At 39.5% G+C, this 22599-nt stretch overlaps 1 protein-coding gene across 2 annotated transcripts in view; it reads right to left on the minus strand.

Moving 5' to 3' along the window:
- ALG5 (ALG5 dolichyl-phosphate beta-glucosyltransferase) overlaps positions 1 to 22599 on the minus strand; it is a 51732-nt gene that overhangs the window by 26337 nt on the left and 2796 nt on the right. The window contains exons 2-6 of one of the 2 annotated variants that reach the window (XM_053563054.1): positions 20619 to 20790; positions 20203 to 20249; positions 18674 to 18742; positions 13070 to 13162; positions 10827 to 10940 (exon numbers count right to left, since the gene is read on the minus strand). In XM_053563054.1, coding sequence (XP_053419029.1) covers positions 10827 to 10940; positions 13070 to 13162; positions 18674 to 18742; positions 20203 to 20249; positions 20619 to 20790 — 495 coding nt within the window. Of the gene's footprint in view, positions 1 to 10826; positions 10941 to 13069; positions 13163 to 18673; positions 18743 to 20202; positions 20250 to 20618; positions 20793 to 22599 lie in introns of those variants that run through there. The other variant, XM_053563055.1, reaches the window with a different exon arrangement.

Consider the following 22599-nt stretch of genomic DNA (forward strand, 5'->3'; position numbering starts at 1 on the left):
GAAGAAAGAAAGGTGGCAAGATCTAAACAAAGAAAACATGAAATGCTACCAAGGGAAACAAAAGAATCCAACACACAGGAGGCGATGCCATGATCATGGATGAGAGGATGTGATAATAGCTTTAAAAAGTCAACGATCCTTAAATTAATCTATGAATTTAAAGTCATACCAATAAAAATAGCAAAATGATTTTTCATTGAACTAGACAAGCTGATTTTAGAGTTCCTATTAATTAAAAAGAAATAAAAGGATCAGGAAAATTCTAACAGTGATGAAAAACTAGTCCCTTGAAATTTAAAAATATAAGGCTATAATAATTAAAACTAAGGTGTTAGAATGTGAAGAAACAGATGGAAAGGCCAAAAACACACATTAAAAAGGTAAATGAAGGCTGGGCATAGTGGCTCATACCTATAATTCCAGCCCTCTGGGATACTGAGGGGGGTGGATTGCCCGAGCTGAGGAGTTCGAGACTAGCTTAAACAAGAGCAAGGCCACGTCTCTAAAAAAATAGCCAGGTGTTGTGACGGGCGCCTGTAGTCCCAGCTACTTGGGAGACAGAGGCAAGAGGATCGCTTGAGCCCAAGAGTTAGAGGATGCTGTGAGCTATGACACTGTAGCACTCTACTGAGGGTGACAAAATGAGACTTTGTCTCAAAAAAAAAAAAGCCATATGAGTACTTAGAATATGGTAACGATGACATTTTAAATCAGTGGGAAAAAACTGATAAATGGTGTGGGACATGTTGGTAGCAACTCGGAAACCAAATTAAGTTGGACCCAAGCCTCTTAACTGAATACTAGGATATGGCCTGCATACAGCTGTTTTCAGTGTAAACTATCAGAAAGCATTTTGTAAAAGATCTCAAGGAAAGCCCAAGTACATAAAACCCAGAAGAAATGATAGGTCAATTTGATAATAAGACTTTTAAAAACTGTGTGACAAAACAACAAAAATCCAACAATATTCAGAGTTAAAAGACAAACTAGAAAAAAAATACTGGCAATTTATATTACAGACAAAAAAGGTTAATTTCTAAAGTGGATAAAGTGCTTCTACAAATTAGTAAGAAAAGTACCCAACAATCCAGTTAGACAAAGAAAAAAGCTAAGAACAGAGAGTCCACAAAAGGGGGAGTGAAAACAGCTCTTTACTGGAAAGATCCTTAGTCACACTTATACCAAGAGTAATGCAAACGAATTCTATCGGTTTTTACCACATTGTGCCTGCCACTTTCTATCCACAGCAACTTGAATGAAAAGTTATCAAAATAGCAACTGCACATATCGCTTGACCCAGGATTCCAATAATTCTTCCTATAAATGTTTGCATATGTGTAAAAGTGTAAAATGGCTTTCAGGTAGGTTAACAATCATTTCAGTGTTGTGTGGAGCAGCAAACCTGCACAGCCACCCACAGGGACTGTTACTCTGGAGCTAACTTGAGAAATGAGAGATGGAACTAGTTATGTAGTGTAACTTCTCATGCCATTTGAATTTTGAACTATTCACAAAAGTAAAATGAAAAAGAGTTCATTATAAAAAACTGGCAAGCACATAAATTTGCATGCCTGATAAAACTTTAAAGAGAAACGTTATTTATTTATTTATTTTTGAGACAGAGTCTCACTATGTCGCCTTGGGTAGAGTGCTGTAGTGTCACAGCTCACAGCAACCTCAAACTCTTGGGCTTAAGCGATTCTCTTGCGTCAGCCTCCCAAGTAGCTGTGACTACAGGGGCCCGGCACAACACCTGGCTATTGGTTGTAGTTGTCATTGTTGTTTGGCAGGCGCGGGCTAGGTTTGAACCCACAGCTCCAGTGTATGTGGCTGGCAACTTAGCTGCTGAGCTACAGGTGCCGAGCCTGAAGAGAAAGGTTATTATCTCACTACCTAAAAGCAGCCACTGTGTTACAAAGTTTTATTATCATGTGTTCTTTTCTTCTCTGCATTAATAAAACTATAGCTGAATGGGCAGTACCTGTGGCTCAAAGGAGTAGGGCGCCAGCCCTATATGCCAGAAGTGGCAGGTTCAAACCCAGCCCCGGCCAAAAACTGCAAAAAAAAAAAGAAAAAGAAATGAAATGTACTCATATGTGTTACATTCCTTTTCACCTAAAATCTTTTTAGCTATAAATCATTTAAAAATCTTATATACTTTCCTGCCTTTAAAAAGAGCATTTTCTCTCGACAATCACGGGGATATTACATTTCTGGAGATTTCTGTGATTTGCACAAATTACGGTTGTAAAGATCAAGGTTTTAACCATCTAAAACAAGGATCATGAACTACGGCCTATAGGGTCAAATTCGCCAGTTTTTGAATGGCCCCTGAGCTAAGAAAAGGTTGTTTAAAAAAGGCGGAGTAGGAAGAGGAAGAAGAAAGGAGAAGAATACCACTTTAGAGACCACATGTGATTCGCAAAGCCTAAAATACTTATTCTCTCGCCCCTTACAGAAGAAGTTTGCTGTTCCCTATTTCAGGAGATATCCACTTCTGAACTAAGTTTGTTGGTATCATATCCCTACTCTGATAGGCAACTCTAGTTCTGAGCCGCCCTCTTCAGTGATTAGAGAAACACAGTTTGAGATCTGCTGAGACAGACTCTCTTGGAAGTTTTCTGTACAATCATACTTCTTTTTTTTTTTTTTTGTAGAGACAGAGTCTCACTGTACCGCCCTCGGTAGAGTGCCGTGGCGTCACACAGCTCACAGCAACCTCCAGCTCTTGGGCTTACGCGATTCTCTCGCCTCAGCCTCCCGAGTAGCTGGGACTACAGGCGCCCGCCACAACGCCCGGCTATTTTTTTGTTGCAGTTTGGCCGGGGCTGGGCTTGAACCCATCATCCTCGGTATATGGGGCCGGCACCCTACTCACTGAGCCAGAGGCGCCACCCCAATCATACCTCTTTTTACATTTTCAAAACTGTCCTTTCATTTTTGCATTCTTCCCTGTTTGACTTCACAAAGAATGTAGCAAAATGTTTGGTGGAATTGCCTGGTCTCTAAAACAAATGATTCTAGAAGTTAGGGGTTCTCGTTTGGAAACCTAGTCTTCTACCCACATATGGAGGGGTTGAAACAAATATACAAGCCTCTTAAACTTGCCCACATGTCTACAAAAAAAGCAGGAAGCACTAATTGCCAAGTTCTTTTAAGGATAAACCAAACGAAGCATATACATAAGAAACACTGGTATGGGCGGCGCCTGTGGCTCAGTGAGTAGGGCGCTGGCCCCATATGCCGAGGGTGGCGGGTTCAAACCCAGCCCCGGCCAAACTGCAACCAAAAAATAGCCGGGCGTTGTGGCGGGCGCCTGTAGTCCCAGCTGCTCGGGAGGCTGAGGCAAGAGAATTGCGGAAGCCCAAGAGTTGGAGGTTGCTGTGAGCTGTGTGACGCCACGGCACTACCCAGGGCGGTACAGTGAGACTCTGTCTCTACAAAAAAAAAAAAAAGAAACACTGGTATATCAAAACCACAAGTGGCCAAGGATTATACTGAAGGCAAAGAACATTCAGAGTCATCAGCAAGCAATCATTTCAGACTGAGTTGTGTATGTGGTTAATTTCGGCTTCCTGCAATTTTTCTTAATGTAATTTTACCTTGTAACTCTTCTATATCCATTATCTCCAGGGATGTGTGGACTTGAAAACTTATAAGCTAAACTTGTTACAATTATGTCTAAATGAGAATTCAAGACTTAAGTTATGGCCCAAGAATTACTCTATGATCATGAAATACAGACTTTTTGTCATCTATTTTGCCTGTCCAGGGACTTTGATTCTATTTAAAAAAGCTAAGCTACTGAACAAATGGTCATCATATACTTTGCTTAGAAAAACTACTGTAGGCTCAGTGCCCCACAGCACAGTGGTTATGGTGCCAGCCACTAACACCAAAGTTGGTGCGTTCGAACTCGGACCAGGCCGGCTAAACAACAATGACAACTGCAACAAAAAAATAGCCAGGCATTATGGTGGGTGCCTGTAGTCCCAGCTACCTGGGAGGCTGAGGCAAGAGGACCTCTTGAGCCTAAGAGTTTGAAGTTGCTGTGAGCTGTGATGCCACAGCACTCTACTGAGGGCGACATAATAAAACTCTCTCTTTAAAAAAAAAAAAAAAAAAGAAAGAAAAATTACTGTAAAACCAGGAAGATTTTTATTAAAAGAAGCAGAATATCCAGTGGTTAGGAAATTGAAAATCTGGGAGAAAAAAACATGTGAGAAAATAAAATAAAAATTAAACTATTTATAACTAAAATGTACATGCCCTATTTTTTTTGTGTGTGTGTGTATCATATAAAGCTCTACTTAGATGACATACATTGAGTTTAAAACCTTAAAAGAACAATCATCTTCGGAAAAGAGACTGGAGACAACTTTTCTAAAATGGCCTCAAATCAGACATGTGACCTAGTTACTTTAAGAGGAAATGTAAGTAAAAAGTTGTAGCAAATTCCTTTTTTACTTTGGTAATTAAACAAAAAAAATCAGCTGAAAATACAGAAAACATTAGAAACCACTGAAAAATATACTAGAGAAATTACTTTAAATGATCAAAACAGCTTGTATTTTTAAGTGGCATTCAAATTAACTGCTGCCATCTAGTGAGTCAGTCCTATAATTATAGAACTTAACCACTGAAACCCAGCCATGTTCCTGTTTCATTATTTTCAGAACTACTCTAGTCAATATTTTTTATTAGGGCTTAGAGAAATATATGCAAGGCGTATTTATCAAATTTGTGGCTAAAGTAAATTAAAAGGAACAGTTAATGCATTAAAGATGGAATAAGAACCTTTAGAAACTAAAATCTAAGGAGCTGACATTTAATACAGATTGACAGTCACACTTCTATTCCTGAATAAAACAAAGCAAAAGAAAACAGAAAACAAACAAACAAAAGTACCAGTATAGGGATGGAAAATACGGTTCAAAGGCAACTCATATGAGAAAGAGTTGGCAGCACCTCCGAGGTAACCAAGTAATGTGGTAACCAAAGCCACGTACACTGAAGCATGTTTTTCTTTCTTTTTTCCCCCCTTCCTCCTCCCACCAACATGCTGACTTTTACTAATGCAGGATCACTGAAGCATCTTCAGTGGGAAAATATCAGAAATAGAAAAGTGCTATGTTTAAAAGTTGGTAGAACGGCTGGCCGTGGTGGTTCACGTCTGTAATCCCAGTAGTCTGGGAGGCTGAGGTGGGTGGATTGCTTGAGCTCACAGGTTCAAGACCAGCCTGAGCAAAAAGCGAGACTCTGTCCCTACTAAAAGTAGAAAACTAAGGCAAGAGGATTGCTTCAGCCCAAGAGTTGGACTGTGGTTGCTGGTGGCTGTGAGCTATGATGCCACAGCATTCCACCAGGGACAGCTTGACACTTTGTCTCAAAAACAACAACAACAAAAAAAAAGCAGGTAGAACTGCTGATGGCCTAAAGTAGAGAAGACACATGGAAAACACCTTTGACTCTCCAAAGGGCTGCCACACAGAAGTGTAGCTACAAAAAACAGACCACTGAAGGGGGTGATTAGAAGGTGGCAGATTTGCACTTACTTAATGTAAAGAGGAACTTTATGCCAAACAAGCAGAAATTGATCACTTGGCGGATATCAGCTCTGCCACCTGTTTTGTAAATAAAGAATCTACTGTCTACGTCTATTTTGTGCTACAACAAGCTGAGTAGCTGCCACAAATACTCTTTGGCTCTAAAGTTAAAAATATTTACTATAAGCCCCTTTACAAAAAAAGTCTGCCAACACCTGAATTACACAGTTAAGATGTCTTCTACTTTCTCTATGCCTGTTAACTTTAGAATCTAAGTTTTCTGAGAGCAGTGACTGACTATTTTATCAGAATCAGACTAACTCAAAAGTCTCTCTCCCTGGGTTGATCCAAAAACTATGGATTTTGGCACTTCACTTATCATTTACCTGCCTCCATTCTACCACCTGTAAAAGGTATTATCTGATGCATATTGATAAAACATAGTATCAAATGAACTCAAATGAATTGTGTTATTCTTTTAAATAACTAAGCACACTTTAAGGTGCTGTGAATTAACTGCTTAATCATAATCATATGCTTTGATTCTTTAAACTCATAACATTTACAGTACCAATGCAAATGTTTAAAAATGGGTTATTCCTTTCCTTTCTGGAACAGTATAAAACAACTGAATTCTTAAGAAGAAAGTTCCGACTTTTTTTCCTGTTATTGTTTGGTTCATTCCCTAACTTCAGCTAAATCCTTTAATTTTCCTTTGCCCTACTGTAGAATGACAAAGTCAGCTGCTAAAAATTTCACACTTCTAACCTCACGCCCACTCATGGCTCTCTGAGCCAGAGGGATAATGCTGAAGAAACATTTAGTAAGTCTCTGTGGTGCACTGCAGAGAACCAGGAAATGAAACTAAGCAACTTAACTGGATTTTCCTTTTAGTCTATCATGATTTACTCAAAGGTAGAAAAAAGAAATACTTTTTTAGTAAAAGTGAACTGTAACATATCCAATAACAAATTCATATCATATGGTATAAGGCAGAACTCTCCAAGAGAACTTTCTGTGATGATGGAAATGCTATTTGATAAAGTAGCTATTAGCCTCAAGTATTTGAAATGTGGCCTGCGAGCCTAAGGAACTGAATTTTTGTTTAATTTTAACTAAGTGGCCACTTGTGGCTAATGGCCACTGTTTTGAATAGCACAGGTATAAGGATATTTTTAAAGCTAACTCTTTTAAGACTTATATGAATTCATTTAGTTATCTTAGAAAAAACACGTTAGCATTAAAGGGGAGTGGGGTGGATGATGGTGTGGGGAGAAGCATGAAACTTCACAAACGGTAAAATTAAATAAGTAAATATCTTTAGGAAGTAACATATGTAGAGAGTTTTTCAAATATTAAGCTTTTTGGGCTTTGCATGTTTACTTTTTGCTATATTTTAATAAGTATATAGTAACATTCAGTTCTAAATAGGTCTATTTTATTCATAGTTCTTTTTATTGATTTTATTTTGGCCCTCAATTTGTTTCCTTAGTTCTGTAATTTCTCTTTTCATGTCATCCTGTTGTCTTGCACCTTTGAACACCTATGTTGTTGAATTCTTATTTTTGTTAAGTACTATTTCTTTTTTGTTTTTTTTTTTGTAGAGAGAGTCTCACTGTACCGCCCTCGGGTAGAGTGCCGTGGCGTCACACGGCTCACAGCAACCTCTAACTCTTGGGCTTACGCGATTCTCTTGCCTCAGCCTCCCGAGCAGCTGGGACTACAGGTGCCCGCCACAACGCCCGGCTATTTTTTGGTTGCAGTTTGGCCAGGGCTGGGTTTGAACCCGCCACCCTCGGCATATGGGGCCGGCGCCCTATTTCTTTAGCCAAAATGTTCACATGTCATTTTATCCTTAAATTACATTGTCTTTCTGGTGGGGTTTATATCTTTCTTTTATTATTATTATTTTTTTATGTAGCAACATGGTGTAGCTGCCATTTGTTTTTTATTTTGTCATGATTAACACGGGCAGCTCTTCCACAGTACCAGTGAATTCTCTTTGATATACTTTTATTAGGTTATTAAGTAAGATATCTCCAATTTCCTTAAGTTTGACAGTTAATATCTCTGACACTTTTTTTTTTTTATTGTGAAGGTATATCCTCATTCTTTCAAACACCCATTTTGGCTTGTGATTATCTTTAAAAAACACTAAGAGCAATTTTTGTGAAACCAGGGGTAAGTAAAAAATTTGAAAACTTTATTTTCTAATATAAGTTCCACCATGAAAGCAATGCAGCACAGACAGCTTTAAATATCAAGAAGTATTTGGGAAGGATGTGGCAAATGAATGCATAGTACGTCAGTGGTTTGAGGGGTTCCACTCTGGTGATTTTAATCTTAAAAATGAGCTGCATGGGTGGATAATGATGAGCTCAAAGCTGTAGCGGAAGCAAGTCCATCTTAGTCTATGCGTGAATTAGCATCAAGGTCTGATGTTACTATTCCAATAATATTGAACTATCTGAAACAAACTGGCAAAGAAAATAAGCTGTATAGATGAGTTTTGCATAAATTTAACAAGCATCAGAAGAAAAACCATCTGAAAGCTCTCCTTTCTTTGCTGTCTCACCATAAAGGTGAGCCACTTCTACACCGTATTATTACATGTGATGAAAAATGGATTCTTTTTGATAATTGCAAGCATTCAGCATGATAATTGCAAAAAAAAAAAAAAAAATGAAATGCCAAAACACAGTCCAAAACAGAATATTCATCAAAAAAAGCTAATAGTGTCAGTTTGGTAGTCCAGTGCTAGTACTACCCACTACAGCTTCATGAAACCTGGTCAGTTGATTAAAGAGGATGTCTACTGCAACCAAATGGACAACATGATGAAGATGCTTGCAATTAAGCAGCAGAGACTGGTCCATAAAGACAGGCCAATCCTCTGGCAAGGCAACGCTGTTGTAGAAACAACGCTGCTCAAATTACAGAACCTGGACTTGGAAACTCTATCATCCACCATCTTCACCATTCTCTGGACCGACTACCAGTTCCTCCACTTCTTGAGAGGAAAAATATTCAATTCTCAACATGCTGTGGAAAATGCCTTTTGGGATTTCATCACCACTTGCTGTCCAGGCTTCTTCACTGCTGGTATACACAAGCTACCATTAAGAGAATATAAAACTGTGTCGATAGTTTAGGCACATACTTCGATTAATTGTACTGATTCTTATTTGAGATAAATAAAAACTAAAATTTTGATTCAAAATCAGACATTTCATATTTAATGACCTAATACCTTTCCCCCCTCTGAATTTCAAGGCCTGAGTATTATTCCTGGCATTGAGGGTTGAGGGAGGAAGGACCCTTCCCTGGAACTCTATGTGGCTTTATTAGATTATTTGGGTTCCCCTTGCTCTTATACGATTTTGTTAAATGCTCCATACAAGGGCACACTACACTGAGTAACTTAATCACATGGATCTGTGCTCCCCAAAACAGCAAGCCCTAGAAAATTTTCTTGCTTCTTTTAAAATCCTGACATACAATGTGAAAGGTAACAATGACACTAGGATTTTCCTTTCTCAATCTCTACTTTTTGAAGTTTTTTTTTTATTAATTTTTTTATTGTTAAATCATAGCTGTGTACATTAGTACTCTGCTGCTTAATTGCAACTGAAGTAATTACTTCAATTACTTTTTGAAGTTTTGAGTGATTGTGGCTTATGATTTCTATTTGTTTCATCAAAAAATGTATTCTGTACCTACAAAGAACTCAAGCAAATCAGCAGAAATAAACAAACAGCCCTATTAAAAAGTGGGCAAAAGATATGAACAGAAACTTTTCTTTTTGTTATTTTGATACAGAGTCTCAGTTTGTCACCCTCAATAGAGTGCCATGGTATCACAGCTCACAGTAACCTCAAACTTTTGGGCTCAAGCGATTCTCTTGCCTTAGCCTCCCGAGTAGCTGGGACTACAGGTGCCCGCCACAATGCCCGGCTATTCTTTAGAGACGAGGTCTTGCTCTGGCTCAGACTGGTCTCCAACCCGTGAGCTCAGGTAATCCATCCGCCTTGGCCTCCCAAGTGCTAGGATTATAGGTGTGAGCCACCTTGCCCAACCTACAGAAACTTTTCAAATGAAGACAAGGTAATGACCAAAAACTCATGAAATGTTCAACATTTCCAATCATTAGGGAAGTGCAAATCAAAACCACAATGAGCAATCACCTAACTCCAACAAGAATATTAAAAAGTCCCCAAACAACACACTGTGGTGTGGATTCAGAGAGAAAAGAACTCTCATACATGTTGGGAGGACTGTAAACTAGTATAACCTCTATGGAGACCGCATGGAGATACCTAAAAAAGCTTAAAGTAAACTTACCATTTGATCCAGTAATCCCATTACTGGGAATATACCCAAAGGGAAAAAAGTCATTTTATAAAAAGCACACCTGCACTCTGTTTATAGCAGCACAATTCACAGTCACAAAGACATGGAATAACAACCCAAGGGTCCACAATACATGAATGAATTAATAAAATGTGGTACATGCACACTATCCATGGAATACTACTGAGCCATATAAAAATGGTGATCTAGCATCTTCTGTGACAATCTGGATGGAACTGGAAACCATTCTTCTAAGTGAAACATCACAGGAATGGAGAAACAAACACACATACTCAACACTAGGTTGGAACTGATCAATCAACACTTAAGTGCACATATGGAAGTCAATTTTAATGGAAATCAAGCTGGGAGGGGAGAAGAGGGAGGAAGGAGAAGGATTTGGTTAAATTCATACCCTCTGGGTACGGGGCACACTGAGTAGGGGGCAGGATTGTAACCTTGACTCAATTTGTGCAAAAACCAAAGTATATAAACAAAACATGATTCCTTAATAATCTGGGGGAAAAAAGACTAAAGAAAGATAAAACAACAAAATGGATTCTGTGATCCAGTTTCACTTCACATCTTTACCTAGAAGTCTCTTTTTAAATAAAAGGAGGGCTACACTTTTAAATAAAAAGCCTTAAGTGAATATGCACAACAAATATTAAAACTCTGATAGAAGCAATTAGAAATCAACAGAGAAAAATGGCCATAATACTAAATAAGTAATTAGCAAGTCAATCTCATAAAATCAGTCAACATTTATAACAAAATGAAAAGTTCTTCTTTATGTCTGTAATATTTACACACAAATTTCACATGAAAAGCCACCAATTTTTTAACTTGCAGGTAAGTTTTCTTTTACTTTTGCTTTAGATCCCCTGTATTCTTGACTGAATGTCATTTAAACTATTCTCTTATACTCACAGGCCAAGGCTGTAGGCCATTTAGTCCCTTTTCCAATTTCTCAACATCTGGAAACTTTGTGGCTCCATCAGCATCTGCCATAAGGATCTTTTCTCCTCGAGAACAAAATACACCCTGTATTTAAAAAATTCAAGTAAAGGAAAATTGCTTAAAATGAAGTTTAAATTCAATGATATTTCAGTTTGTCATGCTTTACTTTAAGTATCAAACAGTGAAATAGCTGTGAGATGGCAGAAGGAGGCCACAGTTCACTTAAAATAAATAACCGGTGATCCGATAAGATCCCCCCAATCCTACTTATTGCCTGTCTTCATTATTTTAAAAACTTTGTGAGGTCATACTAATATCAAATAAATATTAACAAAAAAATAGGTTTGGACAAATTAAAGATATTCTACATTATTAAGAAAAGCAAACTACTTCATATGAAATATGGATGTATCATAATGCCGGAAAGGGATCCAGGGCTGCTTAGAACCACACATAGAGATGAGCAGTGTTTACGAACACATTCAGCAATCTAACATACAGATTTGCTGTGAAATGTATCTTAAGACCACAGATCTTCAGTATTCTTTATTAAAGATCTAAAGTTTATAAAATTGTTGAATAAAGAAATATAGAATATCACTAAAATTCAGAAATTATAGATATATCCAAGCACTATTTTATGCCATTTAAGGCATCTGACCCTTAGCAAAATTAAGCCACCTAATTTTGGGCTGATTGGTCTGTGTGCACATTATGGCTCTAGATGAGTGCCTATTTCACACAGAATAAACAGCACATCAACTTTAGATTTCTAGGGTACATCTGACTAAATTCTTTATACCGTAAGTGCTACTGTATTTATGGTTTGATATAGTAAAATTAATACTTAATAAAATTTGAAGATGGACAAGATATATACAAGCATAGGAAGTGATGAGATCATTTATTCTATGGTAAAAATAAGCCTGATTAGTATCTGTGATGTCTTTTTATCACATCATTAGCATATGTGTAAAAAAAGCAGAAATAAAAATGTTATGTTTAACATCTGAATGACATACATGATGTTTTAGAAAACAGAAAACATTACAAGGTATTAAAACTGGAGTTATTAGTTTGAAATGAAACAAACAAACAAAAAAAAAAAACAGTAAGTGACTAATTATTTCAATGGTACATGATAAGGGTGGAACTGACCTGGAAGTTATCATTTAGCACTAATGGAAGACTGCGTATGGCCCGCCCCCATGCTGAAGCCTACTCTTCCATTTTACCATCTTCCTTCTTGGTTTGGTTGGGAATACAAATGTTAAAAAAAACCAAAAGCAAACAGACAAACAAACAAACAAAAAAAAAAACACTCAGCCTCTTGTAGAAGTAGGCCTATGAGATGTAAGTAAAAGATATCAGGCAGAGCTTCTAGGAAAGCTCCTTAAAATGGTTCAGCTGGTATTCATCTGTTGTACCCCGCCCTTCACCTTCCTCTTTGGAATGTGGATGTAATGGCTAATGCTCTGGGTGTCACCTTGTGTACATGAGGGGGAGGGAGTGAAAAGATAGGAGCCCAGGTTTCTGATGACAGTGTGGAATTCCTGAACAAAGCCTGGATGGCCTAATTATACTTTTTGTGGGGGATAAGATAAATAAATAAACCTCTCAGTGATTTAACGCACTATTATATGGGTTTTCTTTCACATTATCTTGCTTTTTGAACTTCCTTTTGGTGTGTCTTGATTCCTACCTGATACACCTCAGCTGAAAGTCACCTATTCTTTCTTAGCTCTCCATCTGCAGGTCTCTGATCAGTAAAATCACCTTCTTTTTTACTTATGCAAATGCTCAGACTACACATCTCCTCAGGGTAGACCCAGGTCAGATTCATCTCAGTTCACACTATCATGCATAACATAGTGTCTTCATTTAGGTGACACACAAGAGCATTTTGTAAATTGCAAAAAAAAAAAAAAAAAAAAAAATTCACATCATCTTATTATCTGGTGATTATATTAAAGATACACAGAAGTAGATAACATTTTCAACTTTGAGGTAAATGTATTTGTCTTAATCGCCTAGTATGTTACAGATATGACATTTTTAAATTTGATTAAAAATGTAGGAAGTTATTAAGAATACATTGTCACTCAACTGAAGTGCTAGTATTCAAACAGTAGAACATACATGTATAAGTCTGTAAAAGAGGTCATTCAAAATACTTTAATATTTTACATAAAAATGTTGAATATAAGTATTACCATCCTAACAGCTCCGCCTTTCCCACGATTCTTCACCAATGTTATCACTCGTATTTTGTCACTTCCGTGTTTCTGGCAATATTTAAAAGCTACCTGTCAAATTATATGAAAGTCAGAACAAGATTAAACTGGAATCCAAGAGATTTATGAACTGGGTTTCTCATTTTGGCTCAAACACTGTTATTGTAGTTCACCTCTTCTTGTGACAAGATTACCTACTTATTGGTAGCCTGCAGGAATTGTAGAATTCCTGGTGCCAGGATCAACATTAACCTAATAGGCTGAAGTCACAATTTGATTACCTGTAGGGCAATCACCAAAATAGGCAGCAACCTTTGCTTCTCGATTCCTCTACCTAAACCACTGTGCTGCTAGAAAATATAAAAGCCATGTGCTAACTGCCTGGTACACACTTGTGACGGGACCTTCAGTACTACTTAGTGGCATGTTCATTTGCTCAGGTCAGCAATTCTTCCCCCAGAGAAGATGTTTGTATCCTAGACCATTTCCTCCAGTTTTTTTCACTCAAGTTTCTCTCTCTCAGCAGATATCCATACTGCAAATTATCCTTGTCTTCTGAATCTTTAATTTCCTTTCCACTGGGGTCATAGCCTCAAAGTTGCTCAAGCCTAAAATCTAAAATTCAAAAATCTTCCCTTTGACTTCATAATTATCTTAAGTGACTGCCGTTACTCTCCGATTTATATCAGTCATGAAACAGCGATACGCGTTTGTCATCTACCTTTCCCCATCACCTGTTTATTCCTTTTTTTAACATTTAAAATTTTAAATATTTTTAGGTCTTTTTTTCTTTAATTTCAAAATATTAAGAGGGTGTGTTTGTTACATGGATATATCCGCGGCAGCATGACTCACGCCTTTCGCTTTTTCCCACACCCCCTTCCTACTTTACTCCATCGAAGGCACCCTCCCTTCTGACAGTCACTCCTGTTCAGCTGTGAAGTCGTTCTCATCTGGGGTTTGCTCCTCCGACGGTTCCTCTTCAGTTTTCACCACAACCCCCTTTTGTTCTTCTTGCTCCTTAAATGCTGATAATCCCCGCAAGGACCAACCCTACCCTGCATAACCAGAGAGTTCACGGGCAACCCTTACCCATCTTCTCTTCTCAATACATAAGCTCAGTGCGAGCCACTGCATGGGTTTAATTACCACTTATACTATGAATCGCAAATGTCTGTCTATTGTCCAGGCTTCTCTCCTGTGTCATCTAATCTTGTATCGGATACAAAAACTCCAGAAATTCATTCATTTCCTCCTCCCACTCCTGCTCAGTCCATATTCCTCACTGCAGCAAATGGCATCAGGGGGCCTCTCAAGCTACACAAGCTAAAAGCCTGAGAATCACTTTCCATTTTTATCGCCTGTCACAATTCCCTGGCTACTACAACACCAAATTGGCATTTCTCAAATGCCTCTCAGCTCCATGCTCCCCACTCATCTTTCTGACCTTATTCAGGGCCTTATCCCCTGCAGTCTCCACCTCTCTAGCCTGAGTCCTCAGTTCATTCCTCACGGTTCTATGAGTAACCGTTCTCATACAGAAATTGTTGCACATTTGCCCGTACCAACACCCTCAATGATGCCCTATTGCTTAGTGTGGGTTTCTTATCACACATAGGAGCTCCTTTGTGATTTGGCCCTTACCCAACCTTTTCAGCCAGTTTCTGAGGCTGCCTCACTAGTACCTTGTAAATCAACAGTGTTTAGGACTTCCAGAACATACCATGCTCTCACATTTCTACGCCTTTTCTCAAAACACTGTCTTCTAGCTTCTTCACCTACCAGACTGACTTAAGATTCAGCTCAAACACCATTTCTTTTTCCTAGTTTCTGTGCCCATCCTCATCTTCTCCCAGGAAAAAAGAAAATATAAATTTAATATATACTCCTAAAACATTTTCTCATTCAACTGTTACTTTACTCACCATACAATGAAACTATAGAATTTCCCAGCTAGGGTTTTAACTACTTAAAGGCAAAGATTAATATTTCTAGTGCCTGACACATAGTCTGGAATTGACCAATCTCAATGAACAAGTGGAACCATTTGTACACACTCCTGTTTAGCACCATGGCAGGTGTAGTTAGCCAGCTGCCTATCCAGCAAATAATGCCTCCTCCTTCCTTGCTGCTGTGGACCTAATCTTGCATAGTGACAAATGTGCAACCTTTGGGGATGAACAATAATTAGCTTAAATCCTCTTTACCAAGTACTTTTCCAGCCTCCTTCACATACGGAAGTGGCCATGTCACCAAATTCTGGGCATAGCAGTGAGGCGTGGCTGTCTCTCATTGCTTCAGGATATGTAATACTCAGAGCTGTGGACATTTTGTGATGAGAGAATGTGTAAGAATCAAGAAGATAGGGATCCAGCTATTTCTCAGTTTATTTACTTACTTATTTTTGAGACAGAATTTCACTCTGTCACCCTGGATAGAGTGCCGCAGTGTCATCACAGCTCACAGCAACTTCAAGCTCTCGGGTTTGAGCAATCTCGCCTCAGCCTCCCGAGCAGCTGGGACTACAGGTACCCACCACCATAACTGGCTAACTTTTTTCTATTTTTAGTAGAGATGGGGTCTTGCTCTTGCTCAGGCTAGTCTTGAACCCCTGAGTTCAAGCAATCTATCCACCTTGGCCTCCAGAGTCCTGGGATTACAGGCATGAGCCACCAGGCCCAGCCTACTTCACAGATTAAATGCCGAGCCAATTCTACAATCAAGTATGTCCACATTTCCTGCCACATGAGATAATTAAATTTGTTTATTATCTAAGCTATACTTCCAACTGATAAAAACACCTAACACATTGTGTTCTAATTATTTGGTGCAGCTCTAGCCACCCCACATCTTACTGATCCAGAGTGGTCTTGCACCTTTGTATTCCAGTACCAGCCAAAGCCCTTGTCTCCCACTCAACAGCTCAAGAAATACCTATTCAGAGAACAATTTATCCTGTCCTGTATATGTTTGCTCTGGAATGGCACAAAGATAGATATTCATCCCAAGACTCAAAAACCAGGAAAACGAAGTTATTGTGCAAGCTGAGTGAACTCAAAAGAACTTCGCTAGGTTAGGATGAAAGGCTCACTCTAAAGAGCTGTGGTATCCTGGGAGGCCAATGCAGAACTGCCAGAGCCTAGGACTTAGTTCAAGGCTGCAGTGAGTATGATGGTACCAATGTACCCCAACCAGGGCAATAAGGCAAGGCCCTGTCTTGAAATAAAAAAAAAAAAAAAACTATGGTATCTAGCTTTGACCAAAGCAAACACTGGTGATGCCACACCTGTGTGGAGCAGGTGCACGCTGAAGCTCTATAGTGTGCCCTCTGCAACATACAGCAGCTGTCACCCGCCTATCATATGTAAGGTGCGTTCACACTGGGTGCTTATTCACCTGTTATATTACTCAAGGGAATAATAAAACCCACAGTACAACTGCAACATCTCTTGTACTGACACGTATAATCCTTGGTGCAAAACCCCTCAAGAACAAGAACTACATCTAAAATTTGCCTAATACCACTCACACTGTAAGACATTAACAGGAAATTGATAAAAATTCAACTTAGGGAAACTGGTTTCTTCTTCTTTTTTTGTTTTAATAAAAACTTCTACTAAATACGACTTCAAACTTCCAGTTTCTTCCAACCTTGGGAGCAACAAGGCCAAGTGCTAACCTCTTCCTCACTTGCCCTGCTGAGAAGAGGGTACCTTCTTTCCAGGAGTGCAGCCTGCTGCTCAAAAGGCCACCACTGCCAAGCAAGTGCTTCTTCAAAGAGGCTGCTTTTCCTCAGCTGGGGTGAGGCTTCTGGAACCGCAGCAGCAAGTCTCTAGTCTTTGCTTTCTGTGTCATTCTCTTCAGGGATGAATCGGCTGCTGAGATAATCTGTGCTCATACTTTTCACGTCACATTCACTGTTCAAAATGCAGCACTTACTCTTCCTCAGCCAGATCCCGCCAATGCTTTCTGGCCCTACGCCGCTTTTGTTTTCATAATTTTTCAATCTGAATATACCATCCTCCCTGCTCCTAGTCATAACCAACTTTGAAGGTTTAATTCAAAGATCACTTCTATTCTCCCAAATTCTTTATAGCATTCTATCTTTGGCCCCACTTTTAACCTGCACTATATAATTTGGGAGCTTGTCACAGGACTGCCCTATAGACTCCTTCCACAAAGGGCTCTGTGTGTGTATGGCCCATCCAGTGCCTGGCATTTCATGCACAGATAGTATTTAACAAAAAATCATTAACTGATGAATAATTAAGTGAACGGATTTTTTTTTTTTCTTGAGACAGAGTCTCTATGTCACCCTTGGTAGGTAGAGTGCTGTGGTGTCACAGCTCACAGCAACCTCAAACTCTTGGGCTTAAGCAATTCTCTTGCCTCAGCCTCCCAAATAGCTGAGACTATAGGCACCTGCCACAACACCTGGCTATTTTGCTGTTGTTGCTGTTGTCATTGCTGCTTAGCAGGCCCCAGCCAGGTTCAAACCCACCAACTCCAGTGCATGTGGGCAGCGCCCTAACCACTGAACCATAGGCACCAGGCCCAAGTGAACGGATTGTCTGTACTTTTACTTTAAGGTTTATTGTGGTGCTATTTAACAAGACTATTAAGAGTCTCATAAATGAATCTTCTATTCTAGAAATATGAATGTCAAAAAAGAAAATGTAAGGCATGCTTAATAATAAAAACATTTAGATAGTTGGAGAGTAACTTATCAGGGACCCTGATGAGATTTAATAAATGTACTATGACAAAGACGTGTACAGCTGGGCCAAGCAGCAACAGGTGTTGGAATGACAAGGGATAATGCCTTGAGACACTGGCACCGCTCAGGGCGAAACCTAGACAAGGAATGCCAAAGGACACACCTGATTCCCAGGGGCAGATATGAAGACAGCTCCTGATTTGTATGACTGCTTTAGAAATTATAAGGCAAGGTGGTGCGTAAGGAAAGGCACTATGCTTAGGAAAAAAGGAAGCAAAAATTGGTAGGCAAAAAGGATTTCCTAGAAGCCAAGGTGAAATGTTGGTTATGTTCCCTCCCTATCTGGTGGTCATCAAAGTCTCCCTGATCTTATGGAGCAGAAGAATAGCTGATACATTCTCCATCTTTCCATAAATTAAACTTGTTTTTTTCTACTGCCCACACTATATCAGACATAGTTTTAGGCCCCTCTGATGAAGGGAAATGAGATTTCACGTATGCTAAATTATTCTATATTTTCTACCTACTGGCAATTCTGAAAGCAAGTACAGACCAGGTGCAGTGGCTCGCGTCTACAGTCTTAGCACTGTGGGAGGCCAAGGCAGGTAGATTTCTTGAGCTCTGGAGTTCGAGACCAGAGCAAGAGTGAGACCTCATCTCTATTAAAAATAGAAAAAGTAGCTAAGGGTGGTGGTGCACCCCCCATAGCCTCATCTACTTGGGAGGCTGAAGCAGAGGACCACTTCAGCCCAGGAGTCTGAGGTTGCTGTGAGCTAGGCTGAGGCTCTGGCACTCTAATCTGGCCAACAGAGCAAGACTTTGTCTCAGAAGAGCGCAAAAATCAATAAAAGCAAGTGTATATTTACCTTTGAAGTCTGGTCTGTACTGCCATCATCAACTACTATCACCTCATAAGTGAATGCAGGGTCTTGTTTCTGCGAGAAGCAAAAGTAACGTAATGACACAATTTGGCAAGACTGCCATCAAGAATTCTAATTAAATTATAAGTAATTTAAAAAACAACTTAGTGTTGATATGTATAAATTTGAACATATATATCACTGCACAAACCACATAAAATAAAGGCTAAGAACGAAAAAAAGGACAGACTGTGAGTAGGAGCAAGGATGAATCCTGACTCCATCCCTGCTGCTCTGCCCCCAGCTACCCTGCACCATGTCAGTGGGAGACACTGGCTACTTGTGGTGCCACAGCACATCTGTGAAGGGTAAAAGCTCATGAGGTTCAAAGTCAGACTTCCAACTCGGCCGTAGGTCTTCTTAGTCCAGTGACCTTGGGAACCTTAACTTTTGCCCTGTTTTCTTAACAACAACAAAAAAGGACAGTCCATGTTGCTGGTGTGAAGATTACTTGTAATAACTGAATAATTAAAAGTCTCAAACGTAATAAAAGCTCAACTCCCTAATTCTTTTATTTAAATTTAATTTTTGGAGCAATATGAATTGTCTATCATTCCTTTATATGAAAAACTTAAAAGCAAAGTACATCAACACAAAAATAATTTTTTTTTAAAAAAAGAACCAGCTGTAAAAAACTCTATTTTTAACCTCACTAAGGGGATTCCAATGGCAGCTGGTATTACAAAACAAGGTTGTATATTACTTCTCGTTACACATGGAAAAGGAGAATATGTGTGTGTGGAGGAATCTTGAGAGAAATAAATATAAAATAATTTTAACTTAAAAATAAGTCTTTTGGAAATATAGCTCTTGAGTAGGGCTGGACACAGTGGCTCACTCTTTTAATCCTAGCACTCTCAAAGGCCAAGGTGGATGGATCACTTGAGCTCATGACCTCGAGACCAGCCTGACCAAGAGCAAATGCAAGAGCCTGTCTCTACTAAAAATAAAAAAACAGCCAGTGTTGTGGCGGGTGCCTGTAGTCCGAGGTGCTCAGGAGGCTGAGGCAAGAGGCTTGCTCAAACCCAGGAATTTGAGGTGGCTGTGAGTAATGGTGACACCACAGCACTGTACCAAGGGTGACAGAGTAAGACCCTGACTTGAGGGGGAGAAGAAAAAAAAAGAAAAAAAATATATATATATCACTCTTGTTTAAAAGTCACAAAAGTAAAAGCAACATTATGACATTATACAAAGTCGGCAGATATACGCTGTCACTCAATATTAAGTCTATTATCAGGAGAGAGAGGATAAAAAGTGGGTAGGAGGGTAGAGAAAAAGAAATTTCAGCCCTTCGATGTGTCCTGGGGACCCCCACCTGCCTGCAGAGTGCGGTGCTGCATGTAGCGGGTGGTCCAACCCTCAGGGGAGTGCCAGCACTGCCTCCCACAGTGCATCTAGCTTAGGGTCCACAAGCTGGCGACCTGGTCTGATTGTCACTGGAGACACCATTTTAAAAGAAAAAAACATGATACCTGTCTCTTCTCTAGATAGCTCAGAGCTTCATCCATCATCACAGGCACTTAAAGAAAAAAAAATACATTGATAATTGCTTTTGAAAATTATTTTCCAAGTCCCAGCACACTCAGTTTATACCTGGAATCCTAATAATCTAACTAGCCCCTCTGGGACTTTTTTCCCATGGCCACTTCCATCTGGAATGTCATCTGCTGTTCGAGTTTGGTTCATTACTTCTCTGGAGCACGTCAGGCCTACTGTCCCATAACGCTATCCTATACGTGGCAGCAGATATTTACTTTTTCTCTTCTGAACTACAATTACCAACTATCCACTCACCATAGCCTACATCTATTAATGTTCTAAGATAGTGAAGTCAAATTTATTTTTCTTCTCAGATTATCTCTTACCAAAATAATTAAATAGGGCTTACACCGTTTTTCTTCATTGTATGAAGGCACAACAACAGAAAGTTGTTTGGTAGGTGAGTCCCATATGCTGGGTAAAGTTTCCTTCTGGCCTTTGGCATTTAAGAAGAACTTCTCTTCTTCATGTAAATGAAATGATGGCATTTTGGTAGCAGTGATAAATGCAACAATGGAAATCTAAAAGTAGACGTACAAAAAAGAAATTATGCTAGCATTTTTATATTTGTCAGAATATATTGCCTACATGACCTTTTTTAGTGGAATATTCAGTCTCAGTTTTTAGTTCATTTAGTTCAGGTAACTCCAAAATTAGCCCCCTAAATATTCCCTACTCATGATCTGATAGCCTCCTTTTTTCCATTTGTAAGGAGCTAATGCCTTAAGAGGCTTTTAATTTCTTCCTGTCTGTCATTCCCTAGGCCTCATCCCAGATGTACGGGGAGCAATCACTACAGGAAGAACAATCTACTTTTAGAGGCCCTGAAGTTCCAATCCCTAGCACACATGCACTCAGGCACACTCACTGTAGAGCACTATCTCTACTTGGAGCATTCATGTGACAGGGGACAAGTCTACATTGCAGTTGGAAAGATCACTCTGACCTCCACAGTAGGAACCAGTAATGTTTAATATGTTTTCGATACTTACCCCAAATCTGAATTCAGAAAATAGCACTTTCTGAAGTATCAAACCTACAGGCTCCCTTCCACACCCACTTGGAAGGTAGCTCTGGAAATAACTATTCTTCATAAGTAACATTGTTTCTGTTGGTACATTTTCTGCTTTCCAAACAATCTACATATTTTTGGAATGCTACTTATTTATAATTTGATGACCATTTATAATATCTATTGGGTACAAACTGAAATTGAATATGCTTCTGATTGGTATGAACACAGAGGCAGTCAGTACCCAAAACAGTTAAGAGTTCATGCTCTGCACTCTGGTGTTCAGACTATGATTTTTTTTTTTTTTTTAGAGACAGTCTCACTTTATCGCCCTTGGTAGAAAGTTCCGTGGCATCACAGCTCACTGCAACCTCCAACTCCTGGGCTTAGGTGATTCTCTTGCCTCAGCCTCCCGAGTAGCTGGGACTACAGGCGCCCGCCACAATGCCCGGCTATTTTTTGTTGCAGTTTGGCCAGGGCTGGGTTCAAACCCGCCACCCTTGGTATATGGGACTGGCGCTCTACCCACTAAGCCACAGGTGCACCTAGACTATGATTCCCCCCCCCCCCCCGAAGACAATCTCACTCTCTCAACCTGGCTAGTGTACAGTGGTATCATCATAATCCACAGCATCCTCAAAACTTCTGGGTTCAGGTTATCCTCCTGCCTTAGCCTCTTCAGTAGCTGGAACTATCCGTGCTTGCCACAAAGGGTGCCTAATTTTTCTATTTTTAGTAGAGACTGGGTCTTACTCTTGGCTCAGCCTATCTTCAACCTTCTGAGCTCAAGCAATCATTCCACTGCCACCTCCCAGACTGCAAGGATTACATGTGTGAGTCACCACACCAGGCCCCAGACTGATTTCCAAATTCAAATTTCCACTAAAAGCAACTATGCTCCTAAGAGGATGATTGATTCAATTCTGGGGCAGGAAATGTACAATGGTAGAATAGATGTCATACCAGAGGGTAAAAACACCATGATTGTAAGGGCTACGTTAAAAGACAAAGTAGTCAACCTGAAGGACTCCCACTGGCCTATAATAGGAGGATATGAGCAACAAAAATAATAATTATTGCAATGGATCAAAACACATGGAAAATATTTATTTTTGAGACAGAGTCTTACTCTGTTGCCCAGGCTAAAGGGTCATGGCTCATAGTTCACAACAACCTCAAACTCTGCAGCTCAAGCAATTCTCTTGCTCAGCTTCTCAAGTAGCTGGGACTATAGGCACCTGCCATAATGCCCAGCTAGTTTTAGTTGAGACAGGGCCTCCTTCTTGCTGAGGCTGGTCTCGAACTTCTGAACTCAAGC

Source organism: Nycticebus coucang, chromosome 15 (assembly GCF_027406575.1).
Source record: "Nycticebus coucang isolate mNycCou1 chromosome 15, mNycCou1.pri, whole genome shotgun sequence".
NCBI classification, from domain to species: Eukaryota; Metazoa; Chordata; class Mammalia; order Primates; family Lorisidae; genus Nycticebus; species Nycticebus coucang.